We start from the raw sequence: 18,746 nt of genomic DNA on the forward strand, positions 1-18,746 counted from the left end.
AAAAAGAAAAATCGAGCCAATAGTCAAATACAGGGAGGTAGTGTGATGCTCTGGGGCTTTATTCCGCTTTATTCCCTAACTTGTTATAATTGATCCACGGATCAAATCAGGGTTTATACAGGAATGAATAACTCAAATGTAATGCTTTTTAATGCTCTTAGAAATCATTTTAATGCCAGCAACAGGTACCCGTCGACAGGCTGCAGACATGTCCCAAATTCCTCGTTTTCCAGCCACTTTTGTTGAAATTAGCTTTTTTCCCCCCCTATTCTCCGACTCAAGCTTCTTTTCTGAACATACAGCTTTGCAATCAACTGGAAGCAAATATATCGTGATATAATATATCTGACGAAATTGTTTTTATAAACATTTTTTTAACAAAGAATTTTAAATGCCACAATAAATACATTTAATGAATTTTAATGCCAATTAAGGTCTTAAATTAAAAAATAATTTAATGCCTTTTAATGATTTTATTGACCTGCGGAAACCCTGCAAATTAAGGTTTTATAAGTAGCCTAGTCAAGGAGTGGACTGGCTTGAAATACATATTACCAGTTATCAAATTCAATAGCCGTCGTCACACAGAATGGCAATCAGGGATAAGTTTTAGGAGGTAATCATCTTTTCACACATGGCATGGTTGTTTTTGACATTTTTCTCCTAAATTAAACTTAAAAGCTGCTTTTTTTTTTTTTTTTACTCCATTAGGTCAAAGCCAACCAATTCTAAATTTACGTAATGATTTCAGTTGGATGTAAAAGCAAAGCAGAAACGCCACTGTAAACATGGTGAAAATCTTCTTTAAACCTCTGATATTTGATCTGTTTTACCACAGACTTCTCCTTTTTTGTTTTTACATTTTACCCAGACTATTTTACATTGACAGAGATCAAAGAATACAAAAAAGTCCCAGAATATGGAGTAATTAGCAACTGAACTAAATACAAATATCACCCACCCTCAACATTCACGCAAAATCCAACACAATCTTTTTACTTTATAAATATATTTTATGTTAGACTAGCCAGGTAGAACCAAAGCATTACCAGATGATATAAATCGGTCACTACTCGCCTGTGTTTCATGCCTTCCTCTGTGACTAACACGTAATGCTGAGTCACTGCCGGTGACTCACCAAACCTCAGGGAGTTCAGCCTGTTCCTACCCCCAGCGTGGACAGTATGACCGTCCAAAGACGGGTCAGCAGAAACACGTTACGTACCATAAACGCTGCACAGCAGCCAAGCTTGGGCCACACTCATGAGAAAATATACACCAGATAGGAGTAAAAACACAGCAGTGGGCATGCTCAGTCGTAGCAACAGTCTTTTATTTGGCCTCACTTTTCATTCATTCAATAATTAATGTACAAGATATATACAGGGGAAAACAAAGGTTGGCAGTGCATTCTTGGCCTTTTTTTCCCCAGCAGTGCCTCTAAGTTTTCTTTTGCCTTTTTCATGAACACGCAGACAAGCCAAGACTTCACTATTGTGTATTTGTGGTGTGAAGCTTTGACCCGGTTTTGCTCGTCTGGATTGCTCATCTGCGCCAATACTAAAAAGAACAAAAAAAAAAAAGTAAACTCTTCAGTAAAGATTCCTTTTCAATCCATTTAAGAGTAAATCACAACTGCACACAAGAAAAGTCGACTAACCTGTGCAAATTTGTGTATCTGCTCAACCACAGCAGCAAACAAGGCGCCAACGCTCTCATCAATAAGGCTCTGCATGTAATGAACTGCCTCCTCATCCGACAGGTCCAGTCTGAACTTATCCTGCACCTGGTGATGGGAGGACAAGCTGAATGTATTTGACTGATCACAGGCTCAGATGCATAGATGTTGTCATCCAATAGTAGCCCCTAAAATATGTTATATCAAGGAGAAAATAAAAGAAGCTTGTGCAATGTATAATGTGTAATTACTATTTGAAACCCAGTGCAATAACTTGTTTCTCTATATCTGACACCCAGTGCAATAACTATATATGGAAATATCCATCTATATAAATACCCTGTATACAGTAATTATCCAACTATATAAAAAAAAGCTGTTATATGCGGATGCACTGTATATACTGTGTATATCCCATGCGCCTTTTTCCTTTTTTTCTGACCTTCTTCTTCTCCTCTGACAATGTGAGCCGATGTAACGAGTAAATTTCAAAATTTCACTGTGAGATTAATCTCAATCAATTCAGAGATTTTAAAAACTACTTCCACACTGAGAATATTTTGTGTCATGATACCTTCCTGCTGCGCTCATTTTTTCCCTCCAGCTCAGACCCTCAGCCTAGAACATCGCCATAACCAGATTTAGGTAAATAGAATAGCAAGTCGTCTCATACAGCATAAGTACCTGCAGCATCAGACACTGGATACATGTAAATGTGTTCTAATTAGGTTTTTGAAAAGAAATATTAACGTGCATTTGTGACTCCGAAAAGTACATTCATTAAACTCTAATAGAGTTCATAGGTTTGATTTTATATACTAGTTGAAAATAGCTGTGATTATTTATAGTACCTTTTACACAACAGTTAGATGTTAAAGGAATTTAATTTAATTTCATGCACCAGAACTACATTTAGCAAGCTCATTTTTAAAATGTAAACTTTAATGATAATTTTTCTTAAAAGAATCAAAATTGGAAAAGGGAGATCGGACATTCATACCCAAACCCAGTCCAACATATTTTTGGTTTATTTAAGAGGCAGCCTTACCTTTTTAACGGTCTTGTCGGGCTCCAGAGCAATGTCAGGAATATTGGCATCCACCATTAGAGAGAAAAGATTCAGGATCAGGTTGGAGTACCTGTGGATATAGAGGGAAAACAAGGACCAAATGTAACAAAACGACCACAATTTATAGTGCGGTGCACGCCCTTTAACGTCTATCAGTGTGAAACGAAGCATTAAACACACTGATAGAGCAAGTCAGGAGTCGTTCCTTTGAATTTACCTCCTGAGGTGGAGGAAGGCGGTGTAGCACTGCTTCCTGAACTGCTGGTACTGCTCACTCTGTGTGCCTCCCATCCCCTCCACCATCTCTTTGCTCAGTTTCATGGGCGGCGGCAGAGGTTTGGGGTCTCTACCGAGGATGTAGCCAAAGTCTATGTGGAAGAGCTTTCCTGAAACAAGAAGAGATCTTAGAGGAGGAAAGCCTTTTTAGGGAGTTTGCTGGTGTTTATGGATGCATTTTCCTCACCGGTCTTTGTTAGCAGCAGGTTGTCCAAATGTCTATCTCCCACTCCGAGGATATATGTGATGACACAGTAACCAGCTAGAGAGGCAGAGCGACAGAGTTAGTTAGGCTGCTGAGCTGTGCTGGTTATGCTGCAGCTCACAGAGTTTCTCACCGCAGCTTTTGACGTAAGTGTCCATCACCTCCGAACTTATGCCGTAGGGGCCCTTCTCGCTCGGTGCGTGCTTCCTGAAGAAACTCTGTGTGGATAAGGAGTAGGGATAAAAACATTGCTTTCATTCAAGCCGCCGAGTCAAGTGGTTAAATCGGCTTACCTGGATGTTACCCTCTGTAGCCAAAACCTCTGCAACTGGAACAGACTGGACAAACTGCATAAAACCTGGAATAATCAATAATTGGTCAATCTGGAGTACAGATTAAGTCTAACAGCAATACAGTCTGTTATAAAATCTATGCTTTAACGCACTGCAATATCAGCTTTGGATCAGCAACAAACAGGAAAGAAGAGGTGCTCACCGTGTTTGGTGCTAGTGGCCAGAACTTTATATGGAGTCAATTTCAGATCCAGGTTCTCTTTCCTTAAGAGCTAAAAACAACAGAATAATGAAGAATTGTATCCTGACATCTGGTAATCCCTCCCAGCAAATGGAACCCCCCAGGAGGTGAACACAAGCAGGTCTTACTTTGTCCATGAGGGAGATGATCTGCAGGATGAGCTGGTCCTGCCTCAGGTCGTCTCCGTGTTTGAAGATGACGGGGTACATGGCTCCATCCTCTGTTTTGAAGATCAGCTTAGCTGGCATTAGGGCGCTCTGATGAAAACACAGACAACCAGAGTGACCAGACAGCTACAGGACCTGCAGGAGAGCTAAAGTCTAAATGGGAATTCTTATGGCTTTGAATTTGCCAGTTTTCCATATAGGTCAGGTTTGTGTAGATCATGTCTAACACGTCTCCTTTAATCGACTGATTAATGGATCTCTGCAGCTCCTCCAGTGTTACCCTGAGATATTTTTTATCACTAACTCAGCTGTGCTTCGAACTTCTACAAAACTTTCTTCCCGCCTTGTTTGCAGTGGTCCTTGATCGTCATGTTGCTTTTCCTTCTCTCACATTCTGCCATAAATCTCTATGGCCTTCGTAGAACCACTTAATTTCATACCAAAATTTAATTACGCAAAAATAGATCTTATATACTATGGAGGCCACATCTTGAGATTATTAGGATTTTAATACATTTTATTAAGCGTATCAAATTGAAAGTGGAGTTTATACAAATGAGTGCACACTTTTCAAACATTTATTTAGAAAAATGTAACAAACCATGAACACTTTACATTTGCAACATAATCACAATTTAAGAAAAAGCTATTCTTAGATTGCAGAGACACTCAGCTTTGATCCTATTACCACATTTAACAGACATTAAATTTCTCCCTCCAGACATTAGGTGGCAGTAATACACTTGAAGTGGGTTTGCAGCCACACAGAAGGGAAGAGAGTTGCAGCTAGAACATAGATCCTTGAATGTGAGTAGAAGTTAGCTGTTTTTCAAACACAATAAAAGAAGGAAAGTCCTGCAACAATACACTCTAGACAAGAAAGCTTTCAAGTTCATGAAAAACTGAAACATTTACGAGCTTTCGGTTAGTGCAAAGGAAAATTGAAATAAAACTGCAACCACAATATTGATTTTTGGAAAAACTGTTTAAACGCATTTTAAATATATTAGTCTATGGTTACAGGGTTTGTCCCTGACTTTCTTTCAGAGCGCAGCGGATTCAAGCTGAACAGAAAGAGTACAGGACACTGGCGATGTGAGTGATCTGAGATATGAAGCCATTGGCTGCAGCTGATTTAAAACTACGGCGTCAGGAGTCTGCCAAAAGTCCACACACACAATAAATACTCCTACAGGCAGCTTTATTTCATACAGATGCTTCTGTTGAACATGCCTCACTCCTCCTCGCGTGTGGACCGGTGTCTGCATGCTCCTGTCAACTTTTGCCACTTTGAAGGCCTCATCCACCGAACAAAGCAACGTGCCTATGATTGGCTACTTTTCAGTAAATCCCACATCTTGAGTTGTGACACGTTGCCAAGGTAACATTTCAAACTGTCTTTGCGTTTCAAGCTATTGTTGGAGCTAGCAGAAACTACCAGGCTGTTTGACCTGAACCTTTTTTCTGTCAATGTCCTATAACCCTTTTTAACCCCACAGCCAATCAGAATCCAGTATTCATCCAGACCATGTTGTATCTAATGATGACTTTGCTTACCAACTTCCAACTCTTGAAGAGAAACTATTAGCCTTAAGTTACTTTGGGAAGCTAAATGTGTGTGGTAATCAGACCACACGCAAGCAGATGAGGAACAATCAAATCACGCGCAGGAACAAGCACTTGTGTGTGATATATTGGGTATGCTATTTACCCTTGTAACAAGTTAAACATGCGCGTGAGGAGTAGTTTATTCTCGCCAGTGAGAAGTAAAGCAGCAGGAGTATTTATTGTGTGGGGACTGGTGGCAGAATCCTGACGCCATCCAAAAATGCTGTTGCCCGTGTTTTCTCTAGAAATAAGAAAGTAGAGCAAATCAGTCTGTTTAGGGTTAGTCCTCCCACTGGTGGCCTGTAGCTCAGAGAATAGACTTTAAAATCCATCTGTTAGTCTATAAATCACTGACTGAATCAGCACCTCAATACATAATAAATTTGTTGACATTGTATAAACCTCAGAGACCACTCAGGTCTTCTAGTTCAAGTGTCAATGTCTCGTGAAATCTCTTTCTAAAAAAGACGGATTTGCTATTCTCGGCTCTACATGTTTTAAGGACTACAAAATTACAAAAACAGAGCACATTATCGTAGTTTTTGTATCACATATGTAGTTATCTGATTGGGTAACCTGATGATGACGACCCTGAAAGTCCTGCCTTTCAGAGCCTGACAGATCAGTCTGGCTGGCTAAAGCAATCCCTACAAACTAGCAACAGCTAGCCATGCAAGTTACCGTAAGTTAGTCTGAGTATAAAGGCTTTAAATAAAAGAGCTCGTCATCCAGGACAGTGAGCCGTCCAGTGATATTATGGGACGTGTGAATTGATTTATTTGGTTTTAACTTAGCTGATTCTTGCTGTGATAAAGGTTTGGCTCCCACTAAGTGTTACTTGTGTTGTAAATGTTCACTGTGCCCTGGTAAAAAAAAAAAAAAGGACTGGGATCTGTTTTGTTTTTGAGAAGTTCAAAATAAATCAAGATTTTAATTACTAACAGAACATAAAACAAGAGCGCAGTGGGGGAGCTGTGGCAGGAGAAAATCTTAACAGGATGATTTGAAATAATGTCTACAGTATCAATAAGGGTTTATCAAAATTTAGATTTTGCATGATTGACTATATTTTCAGAGCTATTCTGAGTTGCTTTGCTAATAAATTGATTTGTGAACAGAAACTTTCAGGTGTGTTTTCTTCTTAAAATTTTATGTGAAGAAAAGAAGATGAAACAGGCAAGAAGCACGGCCTGAAAAATATAAGGAAGGACAGAATCATTGGTTTAAATGTTAAATTCATTTGTTGAGCCTGTAGCTCTAAATAACACTGGTTAGATGTTTCTCTTAATTATATCTAAAATAATGATGGAAGAGTTTCATAGATGTGGCAAAATAATTTTTATTTGCATAGATCTCTGCAGTAGGCTTTCATGTTTTAACACAATTAGATCATAGCAACCAAAACTGAGAAATATATTGATATTATTTTTGTCCATATTGTCCAGACCTAGTTTAAAATAATACAAACATCTAGAGATGGAAACCCTGCAGGTTCTAAATATTCTTCTAAGTGAGTTTCAGATGTTTACCTGCTGATCTTCTCGCAGCACACAGTGAAAATATGCTCAGTCAAAGCAAACTGAAAACACTAAGAAGAGCAGGAGGAGATGTTTGCATCATAAGAGAAAGAAAGCTCATTTTCTATCGTGTCTTACAGCATTTGGGTTTATCCAATCTGGTTTTGTTTTTTAGCAGTATTTAACAGCCAATACCACATTTATGTTTCCGTGATGAGAGAAAAATGTGTTTTAAGGTTTAACTTGCCCTTCAGAGTACAGAAGTGTGTTTTGTAAGCTGAAGACATGAGTGCTGAAGGCTGGTTTACCTTAAAGAGTGTTGCGGTTTCTGGGACGATCCCTCTGATCCTGATCTGAGGCTCCAAAGGAAGAGGAATCGGCTCGATGTCCGAGAGGTTGACCTTCTCGTTGTCGGCCAGCAGAGCCTGCAGCCGCTCCGTCTGTGGACAAACATGGAAACGTGTCGATATGATGCAGCTTAAATCCGTCATGATGGTCCAACTGATGCAGAATAGAAATAGAGGAACATGTTTGTTACCTTCTTTTTGCGGTTACCGCTCTCCCTTTGGACGGCTTTCATTAGCTGCACCAGTCTGTCTACGAAGGTCTGCTGGGCGGCCAACAGTGAACGCATCACCCTCACACTCTTATCGCCCTGCAGGGAGGAGAAGGACAGAAAACCAAACAGATTTCAGTATGTTTGAAGCCGTTTAGAAATGTCACCAGAAAAAGGGAGATGCTGACCTTTAACAACGCTTGACTGAACCTCCTCATGACGTTCAGGTACATCTCATGCGTCTTTGGATCCCTCTGCTTCGTGTCCTGATCCTCGCACTCCACAATCACGTACCTGAAGAACAACCACAGAGTTTAACTAACTGCTGCAGGTCCCACAGCAATGTTCCTCTGTAGGAAACAACGAACTCTGCTCACCAGTACAAGTAGTTAGCAAGTGTGGAGTTCTTACAGGCGCGAGATATGAGAAAGGTGCACAGGTCTTGCTAAATAAAGAAAAATAAAAAAATAAGATTAAATTCAGCACTCACTGTAACTGTGTCATTTTTGGGGACTTTCTTTCATCTGAAGTTGTTTTAAGGTTTTCTCACCTCTAGAGTCTCACTGTCTGCTGCTTCCTTGCCTTTTTGCTGAGGGGTGGTGGATGATCCGGATGTGACAGACAGGATCTGAGAACTACAAGAAGAAGGAAACAGAAACAAACAATACTGATTTGTTAGTTCAATCTCTTAAGTTATGCTCTCCCTGCTTTTTCTCATAGTAGCTTCATCTGGTCTGTTCCTGTTTGGCTGTGACTCCATCCTGGAGAGAAATATCAGCTGTGCTGCTGCCATCAACACCTTTGTTTATAGATGTTGGAGATCGGCCTGTTTTTCAGTGTAGTCCTGTTTCTCTTACTGTGACCATCTGCGTGTGCTCTCTTTCATCCTCTGACATGGGAGCTTGCTCTGAGCTGTGCGTTTCCTGCACGTTGTATCTCTGTTTCTTTCTGCATCTATGCTACTATCTCCTTGAACCCCAGTCGGCCTAGGCAGATGGCCACTCACACCGATTCTGCTGGAGATTTCTTGCAGTTAAACTGTCGCTACAAGCATGCTTAATGTGAGGGATTGCCTTCGAGTCAATGAGTCGATGCAATCAACTGATTTTCCTTAGATAGCAGACCTAATCTATTTGACTGTATGGTCTGGTGAAATTGTAAAGTGCTTGAGATGATATAAATAAACTGAATTGAACTGAATTAAAGTTAAAAAAAAATCACAATTAACTAAACTATATATTTTTTCTCTATTAAGCTTTTTATTTATGTACTATTTTCTTCCTCTCTACATTGAAGTCTAAATGTCTGCACTGAACCAACAGCTTCAGAGTGCTGCCTCAGCTGCAGGGCTGCCAGCGAAATCCTAACAACCAAAGGATTTTCTACGCCTCCTGAAACAGAAATAATCAAATACTGAAAATCAGCATGAGTTTGATACCCTATGAACATCGTGGGGGTATATTTAGACCATTTAGAAATTCCAAAAAAAGGTCACCTGCTGATTTCTCTACCGTTTCCAGAAACAACCCCCCCTCATCCCGCTCATGCCTGTCCCTGTGGTTGTATATGATGTGCAGCCAGAGCTGCTCTGCTGATGTAGCTCTGACCTGTCCAGCGTGGAGTCATCTGAAAGTCCCTGGCCGTCTCTCTTGCTCCCCGGCTCCAGCCCTCCCTGGATATCACTGAAGCTCTCATATTTGAGTGCCTGCACCAGCTGGAGGAGATACATCAGCAGATCCTGGAGAGACGAGATGATCAGATGAGTTTAACAGAAGTACAACAAGGATCGGCATCTTTCTTCTCCTTGGAAAAATATTTAAAAAGCATTAAAACACTTTCAAAATGTATTGTGGTAGTATATCCTCATAGTAGCTTTTGTAAATTAAATTCATTCAGTTGGAAAAAAGTTGTAGCTTTCATCAAAACATTTCACAGATAAAAAGTGAAACACAGAAGAAAAACAGGCCCACAGCATCACAGATGCTGGACCATACTAAAAAGTGGGCAGTTTTTTTTTTGTTTGTTTTTAACATAATTTGCTTTCTGAGTTTGATGCCAACATCTACATTATTTATTTAGATTTCTACTTAATCTTGCTTGTTTTCGGATTATGAAAAGTGACTGAGAAAAGAGGCATCTGTGTGTTGCAGTATATTTATTAATTCATGGTAAAAGTCCCGTATTACCAGCTAAAAGGCTCCTGAATCAGACAGGAACATAGGTGTTGAAAGGATTGTCGCTACCCAATCTGTCCAGAAAGCCTGATCCGTACCATCTGCACATTTGTTTATGCGCAACCAGATATACATCCGGGTCACCCTCGATTCTATTTTGTAAAAAATACCAAAATTACATTTTTCCCTACTAAACTATTACGTGTTAAAGGTTAATTATCTATTTCCTGAAGAAATAAATGCCTCAAAAACTTCTGATTTTTCACTCGGCTGTGCCCGATCTGCCCCGGAAATGGGATCCTACACTACTTCCGGGAGCTAACTTTTTCAGCTTTGGAGTTAAACATCAATCTAGTATTTTTGAGTTCTATGTTTCCTTTCGTGTTAACATTATGGTATATACTGTGTTATCTAAAGAAAGAAACGACTAAAATGCAGATAAACATGGTTAAAAACATATTTGGCAGGACTACTCTGAGCATGTCCAATGATAATGTCAGAGAAGCAGTTTAATGGAGAAAATGTAAAAAGCATCAAAATTATCTCAGAAAACTCGTTTTTAAAGATTTGTATTAGCATTACATTATTTATTGAAACCCAGATGTATATCTGGTTGCACATGCACAAATGAGTTGAATGTGTGAATTGTGCTCCCAGGATGGATCAGGTAGTGACAGGAATTCATTTATTTTCAAATGATATCAGTTTCTGAAAACAAAAACTGAAATTAAAATCATTGTACCGATATTATTTATTTAAAAGTTGTAATTTTATACTTTTTCTGGAGGGAAGTTATGACCAGAAATAAAAAGATTTAGTTTTTTTTGGAAAGCTGAATGTTTCTGTGAGCTCAGAGCCTTCCCCCATTGAGCACAGACGCTCCATAACTAATGAATTAATTAATGTAATATTCAGGGTTCATACACCTTTTCCAAAGTCAAAATCAAGCACTTTTCAAGCACTTTCAAGATCCATTTTAAAACTTTTTTTGCAGACTTTACAAGAGGCAACTCGTGGGGTTTGTCCCCGTTAAATCCATAATTTGTATTTTTCATCTTCCAGCCAACGTTCATTGAAACGAAAACCTCCCGGCATGGTGCAGTAGTGGTTAAATGGGGGCAGAGTCACACATGGAAATAGACTGGCATGTCGCAGTCACACATAAGTGAGCAGGTTTCATTTTCAGGCTCTCCAACATTTTATTTCTCCATTTAATAAACACACGATTCAGTTAGATAGGTTTTTGTTGCGAAAGAAATGGTTACAATTTCAAGCATTTCTTTCAAAATATAAGCACTTTTCAAACCTTGAAAACACAACGTCAAAATTCAAGCATTTTCAAGGATTTCCAGCACCCGTACGAACCCTGAATATTTATTAATTGGAAAAGATTAATTTAGTCGACTTATTTTGTCAGAATGTTTGAGAACACAAAAGAAAGAAGACTTCCCATGGGGCCATAAATGTCGAGGAGACAAACTAATTTGACATTGGAGCTAGAAACTGTCGCTATGATCCGGGTACCTCGTCATCAGCCTGCTGAAGACGTTCCACGGCGTAGCGCCTCACTGTGGGGTTTGTGAAATGAGAAGACAGCAGCTCCAGGGAGTCCTCCACATCCATGGGCCTCCACTTCCCCAGCAGCTCCAGAGCTTGCTTAGCCTCCTGGGGCAGATCCCAGTTCACACACTTGAGGAACTTTGTCAGAGCCTGAAGCCGCAGGAGGAAGAATTAATCAATGGTTGAATCCTACAGAGCTCTTTCCATAGGAGAGAAGGATTGATATGAACTGAGGGGATCCCTACCTTCTCCTGTGTGGTGAGGTAGTATCTGAACTTCCACACCAGGTCCTGTTCTTCTGAGCTCAGCTGCTTAGTTGGAGGGTAGCTCACAATGATCTGTTGGTGATGTCCGACATTTTTTTACTACTGCTGTACTCCACACACAACATCATCTTATTTAAAAACCAAACTGCTATTTGCTTACATTCAGCTGATCCCGCGTGGCGGCGTTCGGCTTCAGGTCATGGTCAGAAGGTCCACTGCGAAGGCTGCGAGCCAGTTTATGGTGTTTGCTCTCCACCAGGTTCTCCTGAGAGAAAAATCGCATTAACCAGGCTAGCTGTGAATTCAAGTTCAACTGAACCTTCTATTATTGTTTGATGAACATCATCTCACCATCCCCATCTGTGGGTCAGGGACTTTGACGATGTCGCTGCTGGTCAGAGCAGGTGATGCTTCGTCTCCATCCTATGGAGAGGAAGGAACCGTCAGCGGATTCAGATTCTGATAACTTTCCTGGATATTGGGAGTGTGGAGCGTACCTTCTCATAGTACACAATGCTGTACTCTTTGTCGTTCGTTTTCACGCGAGGGAACTCCACCATCAGGTACATGAAGTTGGAGCTGCGCTTCTCACTCTGCAGACAAAGATTTTATTTTTAGCTTCCAAGGAATCGCACCTTCTAAAAATCTTTCAAACAATTTGTAATTTTCTACAACCTTTTAATTAATTAATCCATTTTCTCTCTTTTTTTTTTTTTGTTGTGTTTCGACCCACATAATATAAGCCTTTCTGACATAAAAACTATTCGTCCTCAGAGGGATGATGCAGCAGCGTCATGTTTGCAGACACATTAGCAAATAACCAGCTTTTGGGTCTCATCTTTATCTGTGCTTTATTAGACAGGATTCCTGCACATTCCTCACTTTTCAGAGTCTCTCTTAAGCCAAATATGTTGGATAGCTTGACAGATGAACATACAGAGGACTGAGAGAAAAAGTGAATAAATAATTGGAGAGCACAAAGGACAGATGGATCTCCAATCTAGAAATGAAACAGTATTAAAACCTAAAAATCTATTTTCTTTTCCCCCAATCCAGATTTGGAAAAAGCTCAAAATCCATTTCTATATTTTAAACTGACTTTTCCAGACTGTAACAGCAAAGTCAACTTGCTGTATGTATAAGCTAAGTAAATAAGGATAATAATTTTTTTTCTGGATCTTTTCTGAATCTTTCAGAAAAGTCTGAATAAAATATTCCAAAAAAGGTTAAAAAACAAACCATTGGACTTTGTTTGAACACGTTTCACTTCCCATCCAGGAAGCTTTTTCAATTCAAAATGTCTGGACTAGCATTGAGTTCCAGGCTTTTATAGAGTAGCCAAACAAAAGGCTTGTTATGGCTTAAGAAAAGGAATCAACTCTATCACTGCGTTGTTCATTCCCACCGCATCACAACCCCCATCGCCATGCAGGGGACCAAAACATGTCGTGCAGTCAGCCAGGCAAACAATGACCCTAACCAGTATCGGACATTGCAGGCCAACAATGACCTCAATGACTCCTCATTACTAAGGGGTGAACCTGTTTTTTTTTGGTTCAATTTGCATGTTTTCTAAGCCATAACAAGGCTTTTGTTGGGCTACGCTATAAAAGCCTGGAACTCTACTCTAATCCAGACATTTTGATTTCTTCCTGGATGGGAAGCGAAATGTCTTCAAACTTGGAAAACAAACTCCAGTGGTTTGTTTTTTACCTTTTTAAAACTTTTTTGGAATAACTATGTCCTGGATGACTGAGAATCTTCACCAGCACCTGAATAAAATACAAATCAAGACCAGAGAGGAACAGTATAACAAACCAATAGTGATTTCAACTTTTTCCAGTAACAAGAAGCTCAAAAAGAGGCAAAACACATAAAATGTGTTTACCTGCAAATATATAGACAATTTAAAAACAGGTTAACAGACCTAATTAGGCCAAACCATCTCACCTCATTAATCATCTCAATCTCTCTGAAGGTCAGCCGGTCCAGCCAGTCCACCTTCACCATGTGTCCTTGCCGATGAGCCTTGGTCAGCTGGATGGAGAAAGGAGCAAAGAGACAAAGGCCACAGGGTAGTAGAGGTTTAGTAAAACAATAAAACACAGATAAACAAATGATGCTTTCGCTGCAGTGGAGCTGCTCGCAGAACAGCAGCTGGTGAGCTTCACCAATCATGCAAAAAAACTCAAGGCCGGCAGCCAGTCGGACATCTCTGCACACAGCTGATCCACTCATGAATAGGTAAGCAGGAGCGTTGGAAACGGTGGTACACAACTAGGCAACACAGGAATCCAGCTGGCTGGTATAAAGGCAACATGTACACCTTTAAGCATCAAACAAACACTTTTAATATGATTGATTCCTCTGCTTTCAAAACCATTAGAGACAAAACACCAAAATAACCAGAGATTGGTCGGAATTTTGCAAAGATTTGACATCCCAATGCCGATTTTAGACACCACACTTTTCAAACATTCTTTAATATTAGTGTTGCACTGATGCCATTTTTTGGCCCCGACACCATTACCTGGCTGGGCAGTATTGGCCGATACCGATACCATCTGTTTGAAATTGATATGTGTGTGTATATGAAGAACTACTTGGAGCTGCTGCCTACCGTTGTGAAGCAGGAAAAATACTTGTAAAAAGTGAATCCAGTAGAACTTTTTATTGGCTACCTGGAATGGTTGACAATAGTTGAATAAACTTTTGGCTCTCAAAATGTATCGGTGCCCTATTTCTTGGTACTCACCGATACCGATACCATCATTTTAGTGCTGGATCGCCCCGCACGATACTGGTGTCAGTATCGGTGCAACACTATTAAATATCTTATATTAGCAATTACCAGCATCAGTTTAGCTAGTTCTACAGTACTCTGAAGCAGTTTTAACTTGCCGACTGCCAGAAGGCTTCCAGCATGTCAAAACGAAGCATATTTATATGGCATAGCTTGAAAGCTAATATACCTAAACTACACTTCCCTCTAATCTAGGAATTATCCAGTAGTATGCCAAGAATTACATCCCCTGTTGCGGGAACTTGCATCATTTTAATCTCTCAGTGATGAGCAAACACAAAAGAAAAAAACTGTAGAAACGACATTCCGTAAAAGTTCAAGAAAATAAATCCACTGGACTTGGTTACCAAGATTTGAAGACGTTGGCGAAACAATTTTTTTGAACTTTTACGGAATGACTATGACCTGGATGACTGAGAATCTTCATCAGCATGTGGAAATTACAGTTATGACTATTACACGTATCGTGAGGGTTTTCCAAACATCATTGACTGGAATTCATCGTAACAGCAAATTTTAAAAATAAGATACTGATTTATGAAAAATGACTGTTAGATAAACCATTGTAGCTCAGAATTAGCCTTGGCAAAGAATGCATCCTCTGCTTATAGTTTGAGAAATAGTGTTAAGAATGATGTAGCTTTTCCCACATAATCGTACCTGTTCACTGAGGTGATGCTAGGAGTTTCAGATCAGCAGGATAATACTGGGGAAAAATATTATATATATATATATATATCTTTTTTTTTATAAGTTTGGTATAATTGCTGCTCACTCAGCTAAAGGTGTGTTTTACAGTCTCTATACTCAATTTAGCGACCAATCGATTACTAAATTAGTTTGCGATTATTTCAATCGATTAATCCGATTGTTTCAGCCCTACAGTATATACCACCAAATATGCCATCCAAGAATCCCTTTGCAATTGAGATATTCTAAATTGGCATTACAATTATGACAGCAATCTATAATATGAGAGCTTCATATAATAAACACAAAATCAGTCTGCAATCAATCATACAGAAAAAAACAAAAAACGTTTCAAATACAATCCATTACCACTTAATTACAACAAGGGTTCCATAAACTGGATTCATAACACCCTTCCGTATCATTTAGCTCCAATTACAACAATTATATCACAATAATTTGTGATATAATACAGTTTTTACATAAACTAGAAAAGTAAAAAAAATGTTTTTCCTTTCAAAGTATTTTAAAAGTCTACACTGCACAGCACTGCATACAGTCTTAGTCATAAAAATGTGCCCTTATTAACCAGCCTATCACCCATTGCTGATGAGCACACTATAATTGTTCTCATTAGATTTTCAAATCTATTTAAAATATGTTCCTTATAAGACCATCTACAACCAATCGTGTATTGTTGATGAACAAGAACCAAGAAGAGTCTGTACATTCAGTCACCAATCAGGATTAATTGGTTCCATCCTGGTACATCTCTTATTTACATAAAATGTTGTGTCTGTTTTTACATTCACAAACGTACAACCCGCACACCCTTAAAAAAACAAAAAACAAAACAGATGTCCGTGATGCCTTCAGGAATGCAGCCATACATCTGGACACGGAGGCATTTACACAAAACCCCGACTCAAAATGCATTTGGAAACAAAGATGCAAGCTACTTTGTTGGGGTTTCCCCATACCGAACTTTTTACACAAAACGAAAACCAACTGGATTAATGGTCCAATGTGAGATTCGAATCCAAACACATTTTGGCCTAGGCTTTCATACACAAAGAGTCCACACACATTGGTCTACCGTCTCCATTCGTACTCACATCACTGAGCACCTCCAGATCAGGGGCCTGGAACAGATGATGGTTTAGAAACAGCTTTCCATCCCATGTTTTCCTGCTTGCCTTCCAATGTCCTTCTACATTCCTCCTCTATCATGTCATGTAGTAAATAATACACACTATCATCTCTAGACCTTCATTTTTTTGCCCGTACCTTTGCAAGTCTGCCCATCTGGTCCTCAGAGAGACTACTGCTGGTGCGTCCCGGTGTGGTGGTGGGCTCCCCTCCATCCCCCTCCACACCTGGCCAAACTTTCAGGTCGTGCATCCCCTGCCGGAACATGCTAAAAAAGTGGCAGCAAAAAAAGTTGATTTGGGGAGACTTAGTTAAACTTTAATAGCCAATCAGACTATAACAGTGTCTGAAAATACCCACCCATATTTTCCAAACAGGGTGACTGTTGTCCCCCCGACAGGAACGGCTCTGCCAGGCCCATAGATGTCCCACACAGTGAGAGCGACCTGGGCGCTCTGCGGAAGGTCGGGGTACTTCACCGGCAGCCGCAGCCACTCATTCCAGCTGGATTGACCATAAAGCCAAGATTCAGATGAAATGTAATCATTATATGAGAAAAAGCAATAGACGTACTCTCATGATATACAAGAACAAGATAAGAGCACATATATAGGAAAAAAAACAAAGTGGGCCCTTACTTCCACCGTGTGCTGAAGGCTTTGTATGAGGTGCGGACGGGCAGAGCAAGAGGTTTTCCCTCTGCAAACACCTGGCAGGTGACATAGAGGTCAGAGCAGTTCTCCTGGTACAGACCTGAAAAGCGCAGCATGGGGTCATCCAGCAGCGCTTTATAGCTCTTCTGCTCTCGTTTTCCTTCCAAACTACCTCTGAGGAAAAACAAGAGAACATGCTCTTAGTTAGGTTATTAACACTATAAATGATGACAGCTCTTTCATGACCAATACCTTTCCTTTAGTATTATATGTATTAAATTAATTACAAGTGATAGTAAATATCCATGATTATTAAAAATATATATTATAGTCAAATTTTGATGATAATTATATTACAATCCAACATGCTGCTGTAAGAATAGTCATTTTCTGGTAAATCGTGGAAAAGACCTATATACTGTCAGGGAAAAACTTCAGTAACAAGAAAGCTCTTCCTAGCTGACATCTGAGTATATTGTGTGGTATTATACCAAAGTTCTACCGAATAATATGCAAAACTTGCTCATGGCAGATATGCCATGGCAGATGGCTGCTAATTCAAAGTCAGGTTTTTAATGGGGTCTCTTTCTGTTAGCCTTTCTTGGTATGAGGGGATACAGAAAGTCAAAGCTTTTCACTGTTAACTGTCACAATTAGCTCAAAAAGGAGGCTCTATTAATTAATAAGAAATAATTATTTTTTTTAAAATCAAATAAAAAGCACAAGAACTTTGTGTAACATTTGAATCCCGCTAAAGTTGTCCAATATTTTAGAGCTCAATTATTTCAGCCATTATTTTTTAATCGTCTAAAAAAAAGATACTCTTATCAAATTAACATATCCCAACAGTGTTTGCAAGGTCCTTTAAAAAAAATGGTTACAGAATACTAAGTGCAATGTAATAACACATGCAAAATAATATCTGTTACTCAGAGTTTTGGATTAGGCATCTTTAACAGAAAAAGCTTATTCATCTCAAACGAAAGACGTTCTATTTTTGTAAAGTTTTGGCATAATTAGTTTTTGTTCTTTCAGCAAGATGCATGGATGCTGCTGGTAACAATTATTTGATCACTGAATTAGTTACCACTTATTCTAATTATCAACTAATCGTGATCTATTCAGCTCATTATTCTAGAGCTACATTTTGTAGTTAATTGTTCCGATATTGAATAACTTGAATACATCAATACATGATTGTAAAAAAAAAGGAAAATTTAAAAAATGCTACCATCCTTCCAAAAATATCTGCATAACCCAGACGTACATAGCTGAGAAAACTAATAGAGCTAATTTCTTGCCATCAAACTTAGGGTACAGGTGTTGTGTAGTTTCATTTTGCATCTTTACATCAGGTTTTTCACATAAATCCTTTGAAATTATCCAGCAATAAAAAGTACTTTTTAGTGTATTACATAAGAATGCATACTTTTCAAATGTTATCACTTCACAACCTGAAACATCTATATATTTCATAGGTATTTTATGTGAGAAATCAAAAACAAAATTAAAGCAGAAACCTAAAGAGGGGACAGCAAAATGACACAGGGGTTTCAAAACTTTTTACAAATAAAACTCTGAAAAGTTTAGAATTTATTTACTTCCCTTTTACTTAAACATTTTGAAAATAAAAAAGTGCATGATTTAAATGTTTAGAAAACAGCAGACTAGGAGGCAGTCAATCTACGTGTGATTAGTTTAAGTAAAAATCCAACATCAGTGAACAAACTGATGGAGGAAAGTTTAAAACATGGTTAGCTAATTAAACAATAAAACAACCTTTAAATGTCTCAGACTTAGTTCAATACCAGTGGTGTCAAAAGTACACACATTTGTTACTT

General features: G+C 39.0%; 1 protein-coding gene across 1 annotated transcript in view; it reads right to left on the minus strand.

Moving 5' to 3' along the window:
• Window positions 1–1,298: 1,298 nt before the first annotated feature.
• The window catches only part of pik3c3 (phosphatidylinositol 3-kinase catalytic subunit type 3), a 19,838-nt gene continuing 2,390 nt past the window's right edge, over window positions 1,299–18,746 (minus strand). The window contains exons 2-25 of the mRNA XM_015375434.1: window positions 16,891–17,079; window positions 16,613–16,756; window positions 16,391–16,520; window positions 13,561–13,647; window positions 12,108–12,203; window positions 11,962–12,033; window positions 11,771–11,875; window positions 11,590–11,682; window positions 11,309–11,494; window positions 9,218–9,348; window positions 8,161–8,245; window positions 7,988–8,055; window positions 7,799–7,904; window positions 7,593–7,709; window positions 7,363–7,494; window positions 3,891–4,019; window positions 3,724–3,793; window positions 3,522–3,586; window positions 3,362–3,446; window positions 3,211–3,285; window positions 2,965–3,133; window positions 2,727–2,817; window positions 1,661–1,786; window positions 1,299–1,560 (exon numbers count right to left, since the gene is read on the minus strand). Of these exons, the coding sequence (XP_015230920.1) occupies window positions 1,546–1,560; window positions 1,661–1,786; window positions 2,727–2,817; window positions 2,965–3,133; window positions 3,211–3,285; window positions 3,362–3,446; window positions 3,522–3,586; window positions 3,724–3,793; window positions 3,891–4,019; window positions 7,363–7,494; window positions 7,593–7,709; window positions 7,799–7,904; window positions 7,988–8,055; window positions 8,161–8,245; window positions 9,218–9,348; window positions 11,309–11,494; window positions 11,590–11,682; window positions 11,771–11,875; window positions 11,962–12,033; window positions 12,108–12,203; window positions 13,561–13,647; window positions 16,391–16,520; window positions 16,613–16,756; window positions 16,891–17,079 (2,566 nt within the window). The 3' untranslated portion in view covers window positions 1,299–1,545. The remainder of the gene's footprint in view (window positions 1,561–1,660; window positions 1,787–2,726; window positions 2,818–2,964; window positions 3,134–3,210; window positions 3,286–3,361; window positions 3,447–3,521; window positions 3,587–3,723; window positions 3,794–3,890; window positions 4,020–7,362; window positions 7,495–7,592; window positions 7,710–7,798; window positions 7,905–7,987; window positions 8,056–8,160; window positions 8,246–9,217; window positions 9,349–11,308; window positions 11,495–11,589; window positions 11,683–11,770; window positions 11,876–11,961; window positions 12,034–12,107; window positions 12,204–13,560; window positions 13,648–16,390; window positions 16,521–16,612; window positions 16,757–16,890; window positions 17,080–18,746) is intronic.

This window comes from Cyprinodon variegatus, unplaced genomic scaffold (assembly GCF_000732505.1).
Source record: "Cyprinodon variegatus isolate N-32 unplaced genomic scaffold, C_variegatus-1.0 Scaffold119, whole genome shotgun sequence".
NCBI lineage: Eukaryota > Metazoa > Chordata > Actinopteri > Cyprinodontiformes > Cyprinodontidae > Cyprinodon > Cyprinodon variegatus.